The 21,492-nt window shown below is 39.5% G+C and overlaps 1 protein-coding gene across 3 annotated transcripts in view; it reads left to right on the forward strand.

Annotated features, from left to right (window-relative positions):
• Positions 1-21,492, forward strand: part of adgrv1 (adhesion G protein-coupled receptor V1) — a 444,323-nt gene that overhangs the window by 116,399 nt on the left and 306,432 nt on the right. For all 3 annotated transcript variants that reach the window (XR_004560688.1, XM_034170035.1, XM_034170036.1), the window contains exons 23-41: positions 2,000-2,179; positions 2,593-2,773; positions 2,911-3,104; positions 9,836-9,965; positions 10,256-10,336; positions 11,477-11,616; positions 11,776-12,141; positions 12,240-12,483; positions 13,493-13,708; positions 13,809-14,024; positions 14,138-14,382; positions 14,489-14,670; positions 14,770-15,268; positions 15,568-15,877; positions 18,682-18,891; positions 19,374-19,504; positions 19,728-19,827; positions 19,931-20,110; positions 20,232-20,395. Coding sequence is in view for 2 of the 3 variants with exons in the window: in XM_034170035.1 (XP_034025926.1) it covers positions 2,000-2,179; positions 2,593-2,773; positions 2,911-3,104; positions 9,836-9,965; positions 10,256-10,336; positions 11,477-11,616; positions 11,776-12,141; positions 12,240-12,483; positions 13,493-13,708; positions 13,809-14,024; positions 14,138-14,382; positions 14,489-14,670; positions 14,770-15,268; positions 15,568-15,877; positions 18,682-18,891; positions 19,374-19,504; positions 19,728-19,827; positions 19,931-20,110; positions 20,232-20,395 (3,969 nt within the window). In the remaining variant the exon portion in view is untranslated. The remainder of the gene's footprint in view (positions 1-1,999; positions 2,180-2,592; positions 2,774-2,910; positions 3,105-9,835; positions 9,966-10,255; positions 10,337-11,476; positions 11,617-11,775; positions 12,142-12,239; positions 12,484-13,492; positions 13,709-13,808; positions 14,025-14,137; positions 14,383-14,488; positions 14,671-14,769; positions 15,269-15,567; positions 15,878-18,681; positions 18,892-19,373; positions 19,505-19,727; positions 19,828-19,930; positions 20,111-20,231; positions 20,396-21,492) is intronic.

Here is a 21,492-nt window from a genome sequence, read left to right on the forward strand (position 1 = left end):
ATATGACAAGATGAGTTAATCTAGCGCAGTGGTTTTCAAACTTTGGGGGGCATGCTCCCCCTGGGGGGCACCAGCATTCATCTAAAAAATAACTGTAAATACTGTTAACCAACAAAAAAGGAAGTTGGAAAAAAGGAAAAAGAAAACATTGTTAGCTAACACTCCAGGAACAAAATGGATACATTTTTAGTGCATAAATCTACCAGTGAGAAGTTTGGGGCAACCAAAAAAAGAAGAAAGTAGAGGACGATCTTCATTTGCTCTCCACAGTGCATTCCACATAAGCCGCCTGTGCCCGTTAAAGACCCAGACTAAGACTAAACAAGAGGTGAGACTAAATATGTATAAAAGTTTAATTAATATTATTTAATTAATTAAAATTAATATATATTATGTTAAAATGTGTTAGTTATGTCAAAGATCTTTAAAAACACACAGATGTTTAAATGTAAAAAAAAGCATGTTTAAAATATGACAAAACGTAAAAATAGAATAATAGAAAGTTTTTAAAAAAATGTTTAAAATGTTTGAAAAAGGTGTAAAATGTGTGAAAGAATAGAAAGTTCTTTAAAAATATGTTTAAAATGTTTACAAAGGCTGTAAAATGTGTAAATGCATGGACAGTTCCTTAAAAACACATAAATATATTTTAAATATGTTTAAGATGTGTAAAAGAGTAAAAAGAAACACACAAAGCTGTTGAAAATGTGTGTATATGTGTCGTGGGGAGCAGCTATTCTCTGAGGGGAGCTCGCTCTTCTACACTTTGAAAACCCCTGATCTAGTGTAATATTCAGGAGCATTGTACAATTTTGACACCAACTGACCCCTTTTTGACTTCTGTTAAAATGCTCGCTACTTTCAGGAGAGACACCCAAGTCAAATTTGTTCATTATTCTTTAGTCAACCCAAAACTACATGTTTAGCCAGTGTTACAGAGCATTTCATCCATCAATCAAGAAGGCTTTTGGTACCCGTTAAGGGGACTAAAGTACGACCTTCACAAAATGTATGGTGGTCATTTCAAGGTGGCAGCTATAGCCAGTAAGAGGTCAATGAAGGATTTCACGGGGGCAAATATTTAAAATATTTAAAAATGCTCCAATCTCTAGATCTAAACGTATACCACATTATTTATCTGTTTAAGGTATAGTTTGGAGTATCAATGACTAAATGTTGTGGCGCTATGGGGCAAAAACGGCATAAATGGTGACAAAGGTCAATTTCAGTTTGGCATCAAAAGTTAACACCATTCCAATTTTGGTAAAAAAAAAAATTGATATGTTCAAACTTCCTGCTCATGGATTAATTATTAAGATTGTTCCTCTACTCCATCCACTACTAAGCACCAACTTGCATCCTGCAAACACTCAACACAAAGATTTGTGTTGATATAAAGCATACAGTTGAGCACATTTTTTTCTAAACATGCTGTTGCATTTGCATTTATCTTTTTCAGAGTTTACATACAGTGTGCACAGAAAGGAGTGTAATGTAAACCCATTAGATTGTTGCTGTTCTACTGCATATTTCATAAGTCTCCATGACTGGCTGCTGAGGAGCACGCTGTGCGTTTTTAGCTGGGCTGGAAGCGTGGCTTCTCGTGCTGGCCCCTCTTAGGTAGAGCGACAGATGGTGATGCTGCAGCAGGGGCATTCCTCTAGAACTGGATCAGGAGTTCCAACACTGGAAATGAGATCTGGATCTTCATTTGCATCAGTGTAACAGGTGGCAAGCCTGAACGTGACATTCCATCAGAACCTGGCTATCTAACATATGTCCAACCTGCAGCCATTTGTTCTTAAATGGACACCACACATGTGGTCTGTGAGATGTGCAGTCTCCAAATCAGAGTGCACTCGAGTTGTTGTGAGACATTAATTTAGTTGGTGAAATTGACTCCTGAGTATCAGTTCAGAATTGATCACTTTCCCCTCCTGGTTACAATGTAATTGACACCTTTCTGTCTTCATTTTCTCTCTGTTATTTTGCCCCACAGATGACTGAGGAGGGTTCCACTGTCTCTTGTGTGATCGAGCGTGTGCGAGGATCTCTGGATCTGGTCTTTGTCAACTACACCGTGACTCAGCTGCATAACTCAGGCAGCGAGACACTGGCAGATCAGGATTTTGCTAATGCCACTGGAGCTGTGCTTTTTATGGATGGGCAGCGCTCAGAGGTGAGTGATTTAGACATTTAAATTTGTATTAAAGAAAGAAACACTCGCTGAGTTAATCAAGCAACAGTTACTTTGAATGGCCTAATTGTGCACTCTGTTTGGACTGCTTTATATTTCCCTTAATAAGTAGGCATTAGTTCCACAGCAGCATTTTGCTGTCACCCACTTGCATTATTCTTGCCAACCAGCTCCACCTAGTGGTTGAAAAATCTTAAATGTATTGATGTTTCAACAGGTGTCATCTGATGCTGAATCTTCTTTAATCTTGTGCTATACATGCTAGACAAAGTATGCACACTGTCATTGGTAGTTACTAAGTTAAGTTATGGTGAAACATGCACATTGAGTACTTGGACCGAAATAAAGATTTTTTTCCTAGGTGTAGCCCAGTTTGTTTGTGTTGTTCTTATTAGGTGCTGAATCTGTTGGTGTTCAATGATAACATCCCAGAGTTGGCAGAGTCCTTTCAGGTCACACTGGTGTCAGCCTCGTCCAGTGATGGGAAACCGGGATCCACCCCCACTAGCGGTGCAAGCATTGATCCCAATAACTCTGTTAACTTTGTCACTGTCACAGCCAATGACCACCCCTATGGTACTCACTCACATCCTTGAAAATACTGTTGTTTTCACAAAACTGTACTCCAGTTTTATGAACAGTTTCCTTTATTTATTTTAATAATCTGTTATCTCCTCTTCCTCAAACCCCACTAACAACCGTCTCTTGTCCAGGCTTGCTGCAGTTCCAGACCAGCCCCGTGGGGGAGGGATTAATCTCTCCGGCATTGGAAGCTGCTCATATCACTGTTAATGAAGAAGATGGACAAGTCCACCTGCCAATTGCCAGGGCTCAAGGCCTTTTAGGAAAGGTCATGGTAGGATACAGAACAAGCCCTTTCACAGCATCCAGCCCTGAGGACTTTGAGGTCAGTTTCTGCTAAATTATTATGTACAAGCCCGTTATTATTTAATAAACTGATAAATAAAATTTGAATCACTTTTTTTGCATATATGTTGATGGCTCCTTGATAAACAGCACAAAAAAAATTAATCAGCTTTTCCACATACTGTATGAGAATCAGGTTGTTTTTTGCATATACAGTAGTGTTCAGAATAATAGTAGTGCTATGTGACTAAAAAGATTAATCCAGGTTTTGAGTGTATTTCTTATTGTTACATGGGACACAAGGTACCAGTAGATTCAGTCGATTCTCACAAATCCAATCCTGTGAATCACTATACTAGTATTTAGTTGTACAACCACAGTTTTTCATGATTTCTTCACATCTGCGAGGCATTCATTTTGTTGGTTTGGGACCAAGATTTTGCCGTTTACTAGTGTGCTTGGGGTCATTGTCTTGTTGAAACACCCATTTCAAGGGTATGTCCTCTTCAGCATAAGGCAACATGACCTCTTCAAGTATTTTGACATATCCAAACTGATCCATGGTACCTGGTATGCGATATATAGGCCCAACACCATAGTAGGAGAAACATGCCCATATCATGATGCTTGCACCACCATGCTTCACTGTCTTCACTGTGAACTGTGGCTTGAATTCAGAGTTGGGGGTCGTCTCACAAACTGTCTGTGGCCCTTGGACCCAAAATGAACAATTTTACTCTCATCAGTCCACAAAATATTCCTCCATTTCTCTTTAGGCCAGTTGATATGTTCTTTGGCAAATTGTAACCTCTTCTGCACATGTCTTTTATTTAACAGAGGGACTTTGCAGGGGATTCTTGTAAATAAATTAGCTTCACACAGGCGTCTTCTAACTGTCACATCACTTACAGGTAACTCCAGACTGTCTTTGATCATCCTGGAGCTGATCAATGGGTGAGCCTTTGCCGTTCTGGCAAAGATCTCTTTGATCTTTGATTTTGATGGTTGTTTTCCGTTTTCTTCCATGCTTCTCTGTTTTTTTTTTTTTTGTCCATTTAAAGCATTGGAGATCATTGTAGATGAACAGCCTATAATTTTTGCACCTGTGTATAAGTTTTCCCCTCTCCAATCAAATTTTTAATCGAACTACGCTGTTCTTCTGAACAATGTCTTGAACGTCCCATTTTCCTCAGGCTTTCAAAGAGAAAAGCATGTTCAACATGTGCTGGCTTCATCCTTAAATAGGGGACACTTGATTCACACCTGTTTGTTCCACAAAATTGACAAACTCACTGACTGAATGCCACACTACTGTTATTGTGAACACCCCCTTTTCTACTTTTTTTTTTACTAATAGCCCAATTTCATAGCCTTAAGAGTGTGCATATCATGAATGCTTGGTCTTGTTGGATTTGTGAGAATCTACTGAATAAACTGGTACCTTGTTTCCCATGTAACAATAAGGAATATACTCAAAACCTGGATTAATCTTTTTAGTCACATAGCACTACTATTATTCTGAACACTACTGTATGCTATTGCTGATGAGTATTTGATAAACAACACATAAAATTTGAATTCTATGGGCTTAGATAAGAAATGTTTCACTTATATGCCAATGACCTTTTGATGAACGACAAAATCTGAATTAGGTTTCATTGCAATTTAGGGTCACCTGATGTGAGGTGCTGGAGTCTATCCCAGTCGTCATTGGATGAGAGGCGGGGTGCACCCTGGGCAGGCCGCCAGTCTATTTCAGGACTAGTTGATAAATTTAGGCATAAAATTGGAATCAGTTTTCTTATAGTTGTTAGTTAGTTGTTAGTTGTTCCTATGAATAAATTGAGATATAGATTCAGATTTATTATACCCTTGGGTAAATTTGGTTTTATAGTGAGTGAGTCTTCTCCTTTTGTAAACACACAGAACAAGACAAAGTGACGACAGCGCTAAGGCTAAAAGAACAGCAAAGGATGAACCCAAGATAAAAAGCAAGATGAGTTAAAACATCAATAGATAAAAAGCTTAAAAACATCATACCATATGTATATCATATCATATCATATCATACCAAGCCAAAGGATAAAAATGTGCCATTCCTAAAAACAAGGTAAAATAAACTATACAATAAATAAATACATAAGTTATATTGCAGTTTCTCTCACTTGTTAACAGCAATGATGGGGCTGCTGGTACAAAGCTGTTTTGTAGCGTTTGGTTTTACAAGCAGGTACCCTGAATATACTGTAATATTGATATTGAGGGAATTTTACGATATGCTCAGCCTTAGGTACTGCTGATCACCGAAGTACCTCCCAACCGCAGGTCCTTGCGGAAAGCGATTCAAAGTTAGTTGTGAAATGTCATGTATGAAAGGCAGATTCGTCTACAGGAGGCATGGCGATTACGAGACCTGTTTGCAACTCTTCTCAAGGATGTATGCCATGATGTTGAGGTTGAGCCACACCTTCAGACCTTGACAGGAGAAGTTTTAACAAGCAGTGCAAACTCTTCTGATGAGGCTCGTCCCATTTGCAAAGAACCACCTAAACCAGAAATTGGCCTTCACGAGCAATGAGAAAGAGAAGGAACTACAATATAATCAATAAGTGATAGAACTTGAGCATGGCTCCCTCAGCCCTTTGGCTTTCACACCATATTGGGGAAGTGGCAGAGAAGCTAAGGGCATCACTTCTGACCTTGCATTGAAATTGTGTGAGAAGAATCAAAAGGAAGAATCAACCTGAATACAGTATAGTAATCCACTGACTAAAAGCAAAGCTATCATTTAACTTGCTAAGATCAGCAGTACACTGCATGGGAAGCTCTAATACAATCAAACAAAAACCAGTTTTATTTGTTATTATCTATCGTCCACCTGGTCGTTACTGTGAGTTTCTCTGTGAATTTTCAGACCTTTTGTCTGACTTAGTGCTTAGCTCAGATAAGATAATTATAGTGGGCGATTTTAACATCCACACAGATGCTGAGAATGACAGCCTCAATACTGCATTTAATCTATTATTAGACTCTATTGGCTTTGCTCAAAAAGTAAATGAGTCCACCCACCACTTTAATCATATCTTAGATCTTGTTCTGACTTATGGTATGGAAATAGAAGACTTAACAGTATTCCCTGAAAACTCCCTTCTGTCTGATCATTTCTTAATAACATTTACATTTACTCTGATGGACTACCCAGCAGTGGGGAATAAGTTTCATTACACTAGAAGTCTTTCAGAAAGCGCTGTAACTAGGTTTAAGGATATGATTCCTTCTTTATGTTCTCTAATGCCATATGCAGTGCAGAGTAGCTACCTAAACTCTGTAAGGGAGATAGAGTATCTCGTCAGTAGTTTTACATCCTCATTGAAGACAACTTTGGATGCTGTAGCTCCTCTGAAAAAGAGAGCTTTAAATCAGAAGTGTCTGACTCCGTGGTATAACTCACAAACTCGTAGCTTAAAGCAGATAACCCGTAAGTTGGAGAGGAATGGCGTCTCACTAATTTAGAAGATCTTCACTTAGCCTGGAAAAAGAGTCTGTTGCTCTATAAAAAAGCCCTCCGTAAAGCTAGGACATCTTTCTACTCATCACTAATTGAAGAAAATAAGAACAACCCCAGGTTTCTTTTCAGCACTGTAGCCAGGCTGACAAAGAGTCAGAGCTCTATTGAGCTGAGTATTCCATTAACTTTAACTAGTAATGACTTCATGACTTTCTTTGCTAACAAATTTTAACTATTAGAGAAAAATTACTCATAACCATCCCAAGACGTATCGTTATCTTTGGCTGCTTTCAGTGATGCCGGTATTTGGTTAGACTCTTTCTCTCCGATTGTTCTGTCTGAGTTATTTTCATTAGTTACTTCATCCAAACCATCAACATGTTTATTAGACCCCATTCCTACCAGGCTGCTCAAGGAAGCCCTACCATTATTTAATGCTTCGATCTTAAATATGATCAATCTATCTTTGTTAGTTGGCTATGTACCACAGGCTTTTAAGGTGGCAGTAATTAAACCATTACTTAAAAAGCCATCACTTGACCCAGCTATCTTAGCTAATTATAGGCCAATCTCCAACCTTCCTTTTCTCTCAAAAATTCTTGAAAGGGTAGTTGTAAAACAGCTAACTGATCATCTGCAGAGGAATGGTCTATTTGAAGAGTTTCAGTCAGGTTTTAGAATTCATCATAGTACAGAAACAGCATTAGTGAAGGTTACAAATGATCTTCTTATGGCCTCGGACAGTGGACTCATCTCTGTGCTTGTTCTGTTAGACCTCAGTGCTGCTTTTGATACTGTTGACCATAAAATTTTATTACAGAGATTAGAGCATGCCATAGGTATTAAAGGCACTGCGCTGCGGTGGTTTGAATCATATTTGTCTAATAGATTACAATTTGTTGATGTAAATGGGGAATCTTCTTCACAGACTAAAGTTAATTATGGAGTTCCACAAGGTTCTGTGCTAGGACCAATTTTATTCACTTTATACATGCTTCCCTTAGGCAGTATTATTAGACGGTATTGCTTAAATTTCATTGTTACGCAGATGATACCCAGCTTTATCTATCCATGAAGCCAGAGGACACACACCAATTAGCTAAACTGCAGGATTGTCTTACAGACATAAAGACATGGATGACCTCTAATTTCCTGCTTTTAAACTCAGATAAAACTGAAGTTATTGTACTTGGCCCCACAAATCTTAGAAACATGGTGTCTAACCAGATCCTTACTCTGGATGGCATTACCCTGACCTCTAGTAATACTGTGAGAAATCTTGGAGTCATTTTTGATCAGGATATGTCATTCAAAGCGCATATTAAACAAATATGTAGGACTGCTTTTTTGCATTTACGCAATATCTCTAAAATCAGAAAGGTCTTGTCTCAGAGTGATGCTGAAAAACTAATTCATGCATTTATTTCCTCTAGGCTGGACTATTGTAATTCATTATTATCAGGTTGTCCTAAAAGTTCCCTAAAAGCCTTCAGTTAATTCAAAATGCTGCAGCTAGAGTACTGACGGGGACTAGAAGGAGAGAGCATATCTCACCCATATTGGCCTCTCTTCATTGGCTTCCTGTTAATTCTAGAATAGAATTTAAAATTCTTCTTCTTACTTATAAGGTTTTGAATAATCAGGTCCCATCTTATCTTAGGGACCTCGTAGTACCATATCACCCCAATAGAGCGCTTCGCTCTCAGACTGCAGGCTTACTTGTAGTTCCTAGGGTTTGTAAGAGTAGAATGGGAGGCAGAGCCTTCAGCTTTCAGGCTCCTCTCCTGTGGAACCAGCTCCCAATTCAGATCAGGGAGACAGACACCCTCTCTACTTTTAAGATTAGGCTTAAAGCTTTCCTTTTTGCTAAAGCTTATAGTTAGGGCTGGATCAGGTGACCCTGAACCATCCCTTAGTTATGCTGCTATAGACGTAGACTGCTGGGGGGTTCCCATGATGCACTGTTTCTTTCTCTTTTTGCTCTGTATGCACCACTCTGCATTTAATCATTAGTGATCGATCTCTGCTCCCCTCCACAGCATGTCTTTTTCCTGGTTCTCTCCCTCAGCCCCAACCAGTCCCAGCAGAAGACTGCCCCTCCCTGAGCCTGGTTCTGCTGGAGGTTTCTTCCTGTTAAAAGGGAGTTTTTCCTTCCCACTGTAGCCAAGTGCTTGCTCACAGGGGGTCGTTTTGACCGTTGGGGTTTTACATAATTATTGTATGGCCTTGCCTTACAATATAAAGCGCCTTGGGGCAACTGTTTGTTGTGATTTGGCGCTATATAAAAAAATTGATTGAATTGATTGATTGAAACAAGAGCTGAACTTTGACATTAGTGGTGTAGAGATCACAAATGCAGTTGGAAAAATCGAGTAGACGTTTTTTCAAAAGCTTTTTTTTTTTTTTTTTTTTTTTTAAGCTTTTTGGTAAGGTTAGACCTTACTTGTGTGAAGCACCTTGAAGCAACCTTATTGTGATTTGGTGCTATATAAATGAAAATAAATTGAAATTTTATATATTACATTTTTATCCCAAGTTCTGGGTTCTTTTGCATTTTTAAATAATTTTATCTTTGATATAATATTGATACAACATTAAAATCAGTTTACATACATGCTGGTGACTTTTTTGAATTGAGACATTAAATTGGAATCAAATTTCACCTGTATGTGGATGTCTGTTTAATTAACTGAGACATGAGATTGGAATGTTGTTTTTTGTTTTTCTTGTTTTGTTTTTTTTTACTGATATACGAGTACAATTGAATTAATTGAGACAACAGGATAGGGTTGTTTTTTTTTGCTTATATGCTGAGGACTATTAAATGAGACATAAACGCAGGATCCGTTTTTCAGTTGTACAGTATACTGATAACCATTTAAGTAACTGAGATAACATTTCAATCTATTATTCACCTATATGCTGATGACGACTTAATTAATTGACGCATAAAATTAAAACATGGTTTTCTTGTATATGCTGATGACTATATAATTCATGGAGCTATAGACTTAGAATCTGGTATTTGCTTATATTTTAATGGCTATTTAATTAAAGTAGATACAAAATTTGACTGTTTTTCACATATTTGCTGACAACTGTTTCATGTATTGAGACACCAACCTTGAATCTGATTTTCACTTCTATGCTCATGACTATTTAATTCATTGAGACATAAAATTACAATCAGTGTTTTTTTTATCACGGCTTTCAGATTTGTGCTGTATTCCAGTGGTTCTAATTTCTGTATTTTCTCTTGGCAGGACTCAGACGGCATGTTGGACTTTCTGCCAGGAGAGAGGCTAAAGTTCATTAATGTTACCATCATAGACAATAGTGTCCCTGAGCTAGACAAGGTTTTCAGAGTAGAGCTCTACAATGCTGAGGGAGGAGGTGAGAATTCTGAGCCCAAATCACAGTGATAATATAGGCTTTGAGTCTTAGAGCTGCATCTCTCAGTTGAAAGTTTTATTATTTTGCTTGTTACCCCTCTTCTGCCATCTTCTGATTTATAGCTTTAATTATCTTTGTTCTTCTGCTGTGGTTTGTACATGTGTGTATTGTGTGCTGTGCCCCTGTGTGATTTCCACATGTAACTACCTGCCTACACTCTGTATCCCAACTCCTTGATGTGCTTGTGAACTGGTTTGGCACCTGTGTGGTCCTGGTTTGTGATCCTTCAGTGGGTCAGCTTCTGCGTAGTGAAGGAAGTGGTAGTGGGGAGAGTGACTCTGACTTTCTGCTTCCATCCTATCGTCACCATGGTAAGACCTTCCTAAATGCCTCCTTTTCTCCTCCCAGACCCTTGTCCTAGTATACTTCCTTATGGACACTTTAGATAACTTTAGAAGAGTTAAGATATGTGGTTCGGGATCAAGTAATATATTACTGCACACAATCTGTCAATTTTTTATTGGATAACTATGAATGGGACACTTTCAAATAGTCTCAAAATTTTTCCTGTAGAAAAACATTTGGCCTTAAAAGCTGAGAAACTGGTGAAACTTCTAAATTTACTAGTGGTCATGTTGGGTTTGTTTTCATACTGCTGCGTAGTAGGGCATGTAGAGGTACTTTTTCCAGTCCTCAGTGTGTGTGTGTGTGTGTGTGTGTGTGTGTGTGTGTGTGTGTGTGTGTGTGTGTGTGTGTGTGTGTGTGTGTGTGTGTGTGTGTGTGTGTGTGTGTGTGTGATTTACATAGTATAGTACTCTGTGACAACTGCTGAAGGAATGTGATGTGGGAAAAGCAAATAGCTTTTCAGGAGCGCAAAGTGGTTTGACAAAATAACAAACCCTAAAACATTCAACAGTCAGATTTAGCTGCTGTCAACCCAACTGACTCAACACAGTGTGTGTGAACCTTTTAGGCATTTATTAGTAAGACAAAATGTTACTATAGAAAACTTAACTTCCATTTTTAAATCATGAAGTTGGAAAAACAATGGTTTTGGCAGTAAAATGTTACTCAGAGCTTGAATGCTGTCATATATGCTTTAGATAATCCATCTAGACTTCTTGGTTGTTGAGATATGTCAAAAAGTTCTTGTATGGACTATGTTTTCGTTGATGTTGACCTTTGACTAAACTACTTCAAAATCTCATCACCTCTACATGTCAATCCAAGTGATATTCCCACCAAGATTCAAGATAATCCCTCCAGCATTTATCTTATATATATATACACACACACACACACACACACACACACACACACACCACACACACACACACACACACACACACACACACACACACACACACACACACACACACACACACACACACACACACACACACACACACAAGTGAAAACAATACCCTGCTGTCACCATGTCACTAATGTGCAGGGCAAAAAGTAATTATATTTGCTATTTTGTGTGTGTGTGTGTGTATGTGTGTCTTTAGCTAGTTTGGGAGTTGCTTCCCGAATCACCGTGACCATCGCTGCTTCTGATGATGCTCATGGAGTGTTTCAGTTTAGTCCTGATTCCTTGGTTGCTAATGGGACAGAACCCGAGGATGGAAACAGCTCCATAGTCCTGCAGGTCAGGTTAAAATAAATACGGTGTTGTATTTTATTTGTGCATGCAAGACACTGATGCTGCTTTGTAGTGTGATTATATTGTAGGATACAGTTTACTATTCATTTTTTATATAGCGCCAGTTCACTCCTCTCCTCTGCCTATTCCTTCATCCCGTCTCAGGTGAATCGGTCCTTCGGTGACCTTTCCAATGTGACGGTGTACTGGGAGGCTGATCACAGCGCTGAGGGGGAAGTTCTCAGTAGGTTTGGGAGCATCACCTTTGGAGTTGGTCAGACTATGGAGAACATCGTCGTCAGTGTAGCCCAGGATGAGATCCCCGAGTTGGACAAGAGTTTCACCTTATCCCTGGTTAACGTTTCTCATGGTCGCCTGGCTGTCCCTACAACTGCCACTGTGACCGTGTTTGCCAGCGATGATCCTTATGGTGTTTTTGTATTTGCTCCCATCACAAGGATCATCCGACTTCCTGAAGCAGACTCTACTGTTACCCTCACCATCCTCCGACAGAAGGGCCTGATGGGACAGGTGGATGTTCCCCTGTAGAAGAAAGAGATGTGAAGAAAAAATAGCTTTTTTGTCTCTGATTCTATGTAATGCTTTTTTTCTGTCTTTTAATGGCTTAGGTGCGTGTCATGTATGGGACCCTAAGTGAGACAGATCCAGCACCATATAGGACCCCAGGGGTAGGCCGAGCTACTGAGGAACAGGACTTTGTTCCACTCTCAGGGTCTGTTGTGTTCTTGGTGAATCAGAGTGAAGCAAACATCACCCTCCGAGTGCTAGATGATGACAATCCAGAACGAGATGAATCAGTGTTTGTAAAGCTGATTAGTGTTCAACTCATCAAAGGAGCCCAGGGCAGGCCCAGTAAGATCCATATTCCTATTGATTCTTTTAGATATTTTTATTGATGAAATTCTACAAAATATAATATTTTGCTGTATGTGTTCAGTGCACTTATTTGTTTTACTATTGAAAAATATCATGAGGCACAACTACAGAGGTAGTTGTTACCTGCGTTAGCGTTTATTTGTATGCTTGCTGTGTGTAATAAAGTCCAAAATGACGGTGGCTATCAAATTACCATGCCATGATACATCAACTTATTTGATAAAATTTTGCTCTCGTGAAGTCAGTAGTAAGACAACACTGCATAGTACAAATATATTATTGGTTAGAGGCTGTAGTAAGCACTAGTGTAGTGCTCTCCATGCTAGCTTATAGAAGTGGCTGCCAATTTACTTCTGACCTACCAAAGCATAAACCACTGTAAAAATGGAGAGCTATGATTTGCCGTATGGGTAATACAATACTGGCTAGTACAAATACACTTCCTTCAGCCTTAGTACCTCACTAGCTTAGTGTGTAGTTGCCTCAGAAAGGTGCCTGTTCAGATTATTTACTAGCAACTAGTGTATTTTACTTATATGTGTTCAATAGTGACAGACTGCAACTCTGTTGGTGAATTTATTGACAGCATTAACCTTGTAGTTGTTACTGGACTTGTTTGCAATTATCTTCATTTAAATATAATTGTCAGTCCCTAATGAGATGAAAACAGAAGAAAATCCAAGCTTCAATCATATGCCCTTCCATACATGTGCTAATTTGTCTACCAAGTAATTGAAATTGGGTAGAATTATTTGTTATATTTTGTTGTTTAGCTTGTGTGCAAGTCTTTCTAATTAAGATATGAGCCAAATTATGCTACAATAGCTTTTTTAACATATGTGGGTTTTTATATAAAGAATAAGATTAGTTAATTAAGTATTTCTCACTGGAGTTATTAAGTAGTAGTTTCTAGTGTGAATATATGATTGATAAGATTAAAAAGTAGTATATTGATGATGAACTATCCCCACCCTTTCTTTTCCAGTTTCCAATTCCCCTTCTCTGGGCCCAAGGACTGACATTGTGGCCCAGGTGATAGTGGAGGCCAGTGACAACGCTTTTGGAGTCCTCCAGCTATCGACGACTGCCGTCAGTGTGACTGAACACTATGTTGGACCTATAATAAATGTCACACGTGTTGGAGGGATATTCGCTGATGTATCGGTCAAGTTTAGAGCAGTACCGGTTACTGCCAGAATCAGTAAGTACCCAGCATTTTTGGATCAGAATCCGGTTTGTCTCTGTGGTTTGTGCATGTTTGCAGGTAGTTCACATTATGGTCTATGTGTGTAATCATATAGGTGAAGACTACAGCGTGGCTTCCACTGATGTGGTGCTTCTTGAAGGGGAATCCAGCAAATCTATACCTGTCTATGTTATCAATGACCAGGTCCCTGAACTGGAGGAGACCTTTGTTGTTGAGTTGATCAATCAGACTACTGGAGGAGCTCTCCTTGGGGAGCTCACTCGCGCCATTATCACCATACTGCCTTCTGATGACCCATTTGGTGCCTTTGGTTCGTAGGTTTTATCCAAAATATAGACTAATTCTTTTGATTTTGCTTAGTTACAGGAAATTGGACAGTTTATCACCATAATGTAAGTTCCTCACTTGTTTTAATCTACTTAGTTTTCCAGGCACTTCCTCTCACTATAGAGGAGCCAGGATCTACCCCGGTTGAGGTCACACTGCCTATAATCCGTAATGCTGGGACTATTGGAACAGTGGTTGTCCAGTGGCAGGCCACTGTCAATCATCAGCTAGCAGTGGGGGATATCAGACCTACATCAGGAGAGGTAACGTTTGCTCCTGGAGAAACCATGAAGATGCTCAGGGTGGTGATCTTAGGTGACGATGTTCCTGAAATCACTGAGGTACAAAACCAACGGTCTAACCGAACAACATGGAACAATACATGTTCTTCTAGTATTTTACACTTTGCTGTATGCAATCTTTATTTTTTTTTTCTTTATTTGCTAGGTAATTAAAGTACAACTCACTGGTGCCAGTAATGGGGGAAACCTTGGCGCGGAAACATCAGTTAATATTATCATTCCTGCCAATGACAACCCATATGGTACCATCTACTTCGAACAATCTACTTATCACGTTCAAGAGCCACTTGAGGGGATCTACAGAGCCAATATTACTGTCCGCAGAAGGTGCTTTTGATAGTAGTTTTATGCTGGAAGGATAGTTATCATTTTTCTGTTTTGAGTTGTCTGTCATCCATGTTTCTTTTTTCTATGTTCCTGTTTCAGAGGTGGTCTCTTTGGTCGCTTGGAGATCCTGTACAGTACTTCTGATGTTGATGTTGTTGGCTTAGTTCAGGCTGAGGGCCAGAATTTGCTGATTTACTACGGCCTACCAAAAGCAGGCCAACCATCCACTGCCCCATACAGGACAATTAATATCACTGCACAGGAAGACCCCCTGGCTGCTTGTGCTGCTTCTTGTCTGAGAGACCATTCCTGTCAAGCCTTCTCGCTGTCAACAGGGGTGATTCCTCAGTCCTGCACTTGGGTTGGTTTGGGAACTGAGCAGTTTGTCAGAGAATCACAGGCTATGACTTATGCAAAAAACATCACAGCGGCCACTGTCCTCTTTAGTGCCCAAGCTGTGGCTGGGAGTGATTATACACCTGTCACTGCTCAAAGTGCCTTCATGGAGGATGGGTTGGGAGTCGCCAACCTCACAGTCCCAATCTTAACTGATAAATTTCCTGAAAGGGATGAGAACTTCTCCATTCAAATCTTAAAGGTACATCGCACAGCATTACAGCAGACACTTTGGATTGTTGTGTTCCTCCTTATAAAACCATTACCCAGCCAGAGATATTTGATTTGTCATTCTTTTTACAATCACAATCATGGTCTTTGCATTTATGAAATTCATGCAACCTCTCTTTGCCAATACTGGTGTTTATGAGCCACTGCATCCGAATAATGACATGGTGATGCTCTTCTTCCAATAACTTGCCTGATGTATAAGATGTATGTTAAGATGTATGAACTTTTAGCTGGCTTTCAAATTCCAGTAATGCCATGTGTTGTTTGAAGGTTGATCTGGTGAATCTTACTGTGGAGGAGAACAATCGTCCCTCGATTGGCCAACCGGCCAAAGCTGTGGTGACCATAGGGATGAATGGGGATGCATTTGGTGTATTTCTCATATACAGCATCAGTCCCAATGCCACCAACGAGGGGCTTTATCTAGACGTTCGTGAAGAACCTATGGCTGTTGTGCCCTTGGTTATAGAGAGGAGAGGAGGTAACCTGGGAACTGTCACTGTAGAGTGGAAGTTTGTTGGCGGTAAAGCCACACCAGATGCTGACTTCACGGGTACAGGAGGGATTCTGGTGTTTAATGGTAGGTTGATTATGCTAAATAATTGCCAATATTAAGTTAAAAAAACACGTGAAGCAAGCGTGAAAGTTCTGAAAATCAATGGATTTACAAATTTAGAGTATGTTGCAATTTATGTATTGTTATATCAACATGGCATGTTTCACTACTGATGTGTTGTATTGGAATGAATGTCAGATCACGGTTGACACTAACCATGACCATCAACCAAATATAGTACCATACACTGTTAGTGTCATCTGGGTATTTTCTTTAACACAGACCGTAATTGGTCAAATGTGTCATGTTGACCTAAGGGCCCTGTCCCACTGGGGAGAGGATTAATTGCGCATGAACTGAGTTCACAAATTACAGGCATTTGTTGTCGTCCGCAACAAAAATGGCTAAAAATGACAAATGTCCCAGTATGAATTATGGATATAGTAATAATGTGTAGCGAATATATGATGAACAGTCACGGTTGTATAACACATGTAGTGAGGAAACGGATCAGATGCATTGCGATTATCACGGCAGTATTAAATCTGTAATAAACATAGGAATAAATACTGTAACAGCTGCACACAAGAAGGAAAAAACACGCAACTGTTTTATCAAGCCTTGACAATGTAAACAAGTCAAATACCTTTTTAGAGGGCTCAAAATGCTTTCTGCAGCTGGAGCCGTTGCGCGCGCGATAGGGCTCCAGCTGCAGCTTTGATTCAGGAGGTAATTAGAGCAGTTTTTAACAGCCAATTTGCAGAATAAAATGATTAATCCACCACGAAATAATTATTTTATATAGACAGCATCCAGCACAGAGCACGTGGCAGCAGGTAGAACAAAGAACAGCGTCCCGCTGTGAACACAGCGCATCTGATTTGCATCCGCGCAAAGCAGACGTAATAAAAAAGCTTTATTTGTGGCCAATCTGTATGCAGTTGCTACAACTTATTTTAGTTGGTGATGTGGACATGATGGGCATGCAAAATATCCGTTTTACACACTGTCCCAGTCCGCTGCCAAGCTGCAAATCCCTGTCAGTTGTGGATATCAGCAGATGATGGCGAATATACAGCGCATAGATTGAGTATGTTTGTGTATGTATTGAGTATGTGTGGAGTATGTATTGAGTATGTAAGGCGGATGTCATCTGCAGCCAAAGGTTTGTGCAGCTCAAAAATCCTGGTAACGGAAAAATGTGCCTCTGCAGATAATTGTGGATGTGTGCGGGTGTGGGCCGACTCATACAAGCATGTTTCACGCATATTGCGGATGTTAAGCTAATATGAGCCAATTTTGTGCACAATCCATACGCAAATCCTCCTAGACGCCAGTGGGACAGGGCCCTAAAAATAGCAAAATGCACCAAATCTACTAATTTCCACAAAACCTTTATGATTTGTGACAAAATGGTGTGCTTGGTTTTTGAAAGTATGTGACCTTAAGGTAGTTCTTAGGGGCCCCGTCACACTAGAGCACGAATGCCGTACGAATCACACAAATTAGCAAACAAACAGAAGTCCAGCTGCATTTGTACAGGACAGACAATTAAGGCAACTCAAATGGCATTTGTACAGGTGTGTACAAATGTCATTCAATTAGCGGGAATGTAGTTCAGAGCAGGCTCGAATGATTTGTGCAGGTCGCATGTGGGACATCATGAAAGACGAAATATGACAACATAATAAAATAAAATAATGAACCCAGCAGGAAACCCTACAATGCCAGCAGTATGCAGCATATGCTGAAAGCTCTCTCTCTCTCTCTCTCTCTCTCTCTCTCTCTCTCTCTCTCTCTGGACCGAACCTGCATGTCTTTGGGAGTGGAGTAGGAAGATGGATCATCCAACGGAATGCACACATGCATGGGGAGGAGAACATGCAAACTCCACACAGAGGGGACCTGGTTGGAACAAATCCTGGGACCTTTTTGTTGTGATGTAACAACGCTAAGCACTAACTAAGTCATCGTGCTGCCATCATTGTGACATTGTGTGATTTTTAAATTTTGTTTCCCCCCTAATTGCTTGGTCAGTAAGTGAGTCCCTTCGGCTTCTCCCTTATTTTCACTCAGGGTCGCCGCAGCAGATCTGTGGTGGATATGCATGTTTTACACTGCTGCCCTTTCCACATGTACAATTATATACAAGTAATGTTTTTAAGTAAAGTCTAAAAAAGTACTAAAAACAATTACTCAACTATACGTTACCCACTATGCTATCTTGTTGTGTACAGCTGTCAAGGTTGACAGGTAATGACACAGAAGTAGAACGCTTTGTGGGCTAGATGGGCTCATTTCGGAATGGTTGGTTCGACCCCTGCGGTCCCACAAGGCTTGATCTTCATAGGATGCAGCCTTACAATGATGCGGCCTCTGAATTAGGACACAACCATTATATCACATAACATGAGGGCGTGTCACACACAGCTCAGAGAAGCTCAGTGGGATATGGCCTTAAGTTACATACTATGTAAAGAAAGTCTAAAAAGAACAGTTGTGCTTGTGGCAGGGTTGTTTCTACATCCACAGACAGAACTGAATTGTCTAAGGATGTCTAACATGAAGCTCCAACACTTTTTAACAGTAATAACTCGAATAAAATCACTATTACACAATATGACCACTTTAATAGGTTCTTAATACCAAATGTTAAAGTAAACATTGTTTTCACTTACTAAGAGGTTTCAAAATGAAAATTGGTGCAGTATTCCATCTTGTCTATTCTGTTGAGTCAGTATTCCATTTTGTATTGTTTTCATATGTCTTTAGAGAGAATAATAACATGTTAATCATGTCCTGTATGTGTTGACTATTTATCCCTACAGGGGATCTGAAGAAGACAGTTCAAATACAAATCAGAGATGATCATGAACCAGAGGACAACGAGAGCCTCATGATTGGCCTTGTTAAGACAGAAGGAGGAAGTCGAATCCTACCCAGCTCCGACACTGTCGAAATTGTGATACTGGCGAATGATAATGTGGCAGGGATTGTGGGATTTCATCCAGCTTCACGTTCTGTCATTGCCAGAGAGGGTGGGTAGCTCATTCTGATGCTTTAGGAGAGGGTTGTGGACATGGAATGATGCAGCATTTTGCTCATTTGAATGCTGCAGACATGTCATTAAAAGTAATTGAATGTGCAAATGAGAGCATAATGTTAGTGCATGCATCATGCACCTGTAGCTTTCACAACGTGCAGCAACAGGTGGCATATGAGGCTGCATCTCATTATTATTCAATTATGCTTTATATGCACGAGCAGCCAGTCTGCTTCAAGTGAAACTTCATAAGTATAGTCCTTGAAACATCTCTGTCTGGATCACAGAGCAAACCCACACTATTTACATTATAAAGTCATTACAAATACTGACAAATGAAGAGATACACATACTCCAGTGCAGATGTGGAGTTTAGTCTAATTTAAAGCACAAGATTATCATTTCCTATTGCTCTGTTTGCATAATTGCTTATGTACTTATAATAAATTTCTGAATGTATTGTATGATATGTTCTAGGTGAGAGGCTGTCTTTGTTAGTGTTGAGGACAGCTCCTGGTCTGGGTAATGTGACTGTGGACTGGACTGTACAGGGGGCCCTTGTAGCCCGGACCTTCTCTCAAACGTCAGGGACACTTTTCTTTATGAAGGTAAAATAATACACAGAGGTCACTGGATAGTTTATTATGGGGCCACTCAGGTATGTCTATACAGTAGGTTTGCAATGCAGTGTAATTTCTGAGGGAATGAGAGAAGGTTATCAAAGACACACCCACCGAAATAAAACAGCTATAAATGTTAACTATTTCAAGTCATGCAAATGTAGTTTGAAACCTTTCTCTGTAATTTAGCAATATTTGTTTCTTTCTAAAGGGACAGCTGAATGGCACCATAGTGCTGGAGCTTCTTAAAGATGCCACACCACAGGACAAAGATCAATACAAAGTTGCTCTGTACAATATACAAACATTTGGTAATGCAACCTTGTTTAATACTTCTGAGATTTGTGATACGAGGAAAAAAAAGGAACCCAAAGAACCTCTAAATAAATTTTTCATCTCTTGACGTTAACTCAGGTGTTGCGGTGACCGGCCATGCTTCTCTGGATGTTCAGGGTAGGGAGGCAGTGCTTACTGTGGACACCAGCGATGAACCCTACGGGATGCTGACCATTGCCCCCTCATCCCTTAAGGTCACTGTGGAGGAACGGGCCCAAATAATAAGCATCTACATCAACAGAGAGTTTGGATCTTCAGGTGAATGTGAACTCATAAAGGTGTAGTTGTAATTTATGAGCATCTCTTAATAAAGTATTTTAAAAATGTAATATTTACTTAGAATTGTATTCATTTAATAATATGATCTTTTTTGTTACAGGGGCAGTGAACATCACTTATGAGGTGATAAGTGGATCTGTACAAAACTTGACCCAGGTAGAGGGTGCCCTTGCCGAGCCAGAACAAGACTTCAGGTCTGGATCGGGTTCTCTTATTCTTCAGGATGGACAAACATCTGTTGCCATTCCTGTCATCATACTGGAGGTATGATAACAGCTGAATTCGGATTGGGCTGTGTTCTTTTTACCAAACATAATACCTCACATAACATTTTATTCAAAACTTGTCTTAAACGCACCATCCTCTTTGTCTGATTCAAACTGAAGACTGCTTCACCTTTAATCTAGTTTTAATAAAACCTAAAGTTGGTCTAATTTGTGGAACCAACACATTTCAAAAAGGTTAAAAATATAGCGGAATGCTAAAATACCCTCGGCCATATGAGCATTGTGTTCATTATAATTTGCAGTTAATTAATTATTAAGATCCTCTTGTCTTACGTACAGTTTGTACATGTTTAATAAAGCCCCTCAATCAATCAATCAATCAATCAAAAACAATATTTACATTTTAACTATGTCTGCAGGTAGCCTTGAATGTGCGCATATATTAGTTTTGATAAGAGCGGAAGTCGTGCAAATCAAGGAATATTTTTCGATCACCCTCTGTGCATTTGCAGGTATTAATGAGACCAATTTAATTCCATAGGAAGCTAGTTTTGAGTTAGTGGAAGTTAGTGTGCATGCCAGCATCTGCAAATTGTCTTGTAAATCAGTTCAGAGGTGTTATTAGGTTCCAAAAACAGCATTTTCAGTTTTAGAAGTGTTTATTCCTTACTAGCTTTTACATAATATATGACAAAGGTTTTATTTCTAGTCAAAAATGAAGCAAAGTTAGCAGTTAGCATAACTAGGAAGTGACATCACCACGCTAATGTCCGCTAAATGTTTTGTAAACCCTTCCAAAAGTGTTATCAGGTTACAAAAATAGCATTTTCAGTTTTAGAAGTGTTTATTTCTCACTAGCTTTTACATAATATATGAGAAAGGTGTTATTTCTAGCCAAAAAATGAAGCAAGGTTAGCAGCTAGCAAAACCAGGAAGTGACATCACCATGCTGACATTTGCGAGATCATACCATAAAATTAGGTACAAATTAAAATAGGTCTTAAAATAGGTCAAGGTTAGCCATCTTTGAACTTGGCCAAGGTCTGTGTCCCAAGAACGTTCCCTGTTAATTTGAAGACCCTGTCAGTAATAGGACTGGACTTATGCTGAGCACAGACAGACAGATGACGGACA

Source organism: Thalassophryne amazonica, chromosome 5 (genome assembly GCF_902500255.1).
Source record: "Thalassophryne amazonica chromosome 5, fThaAma1.1, whole genome shotgun sequence".
NCBI classification, from domain to species: domain Eukaryota; kingdom Metazoa; phylum Chordata; class Actinopteri; order Batrachoidiformes; family Batrachoididae; genus Thalassophryne; species Thalassophryne amazonica.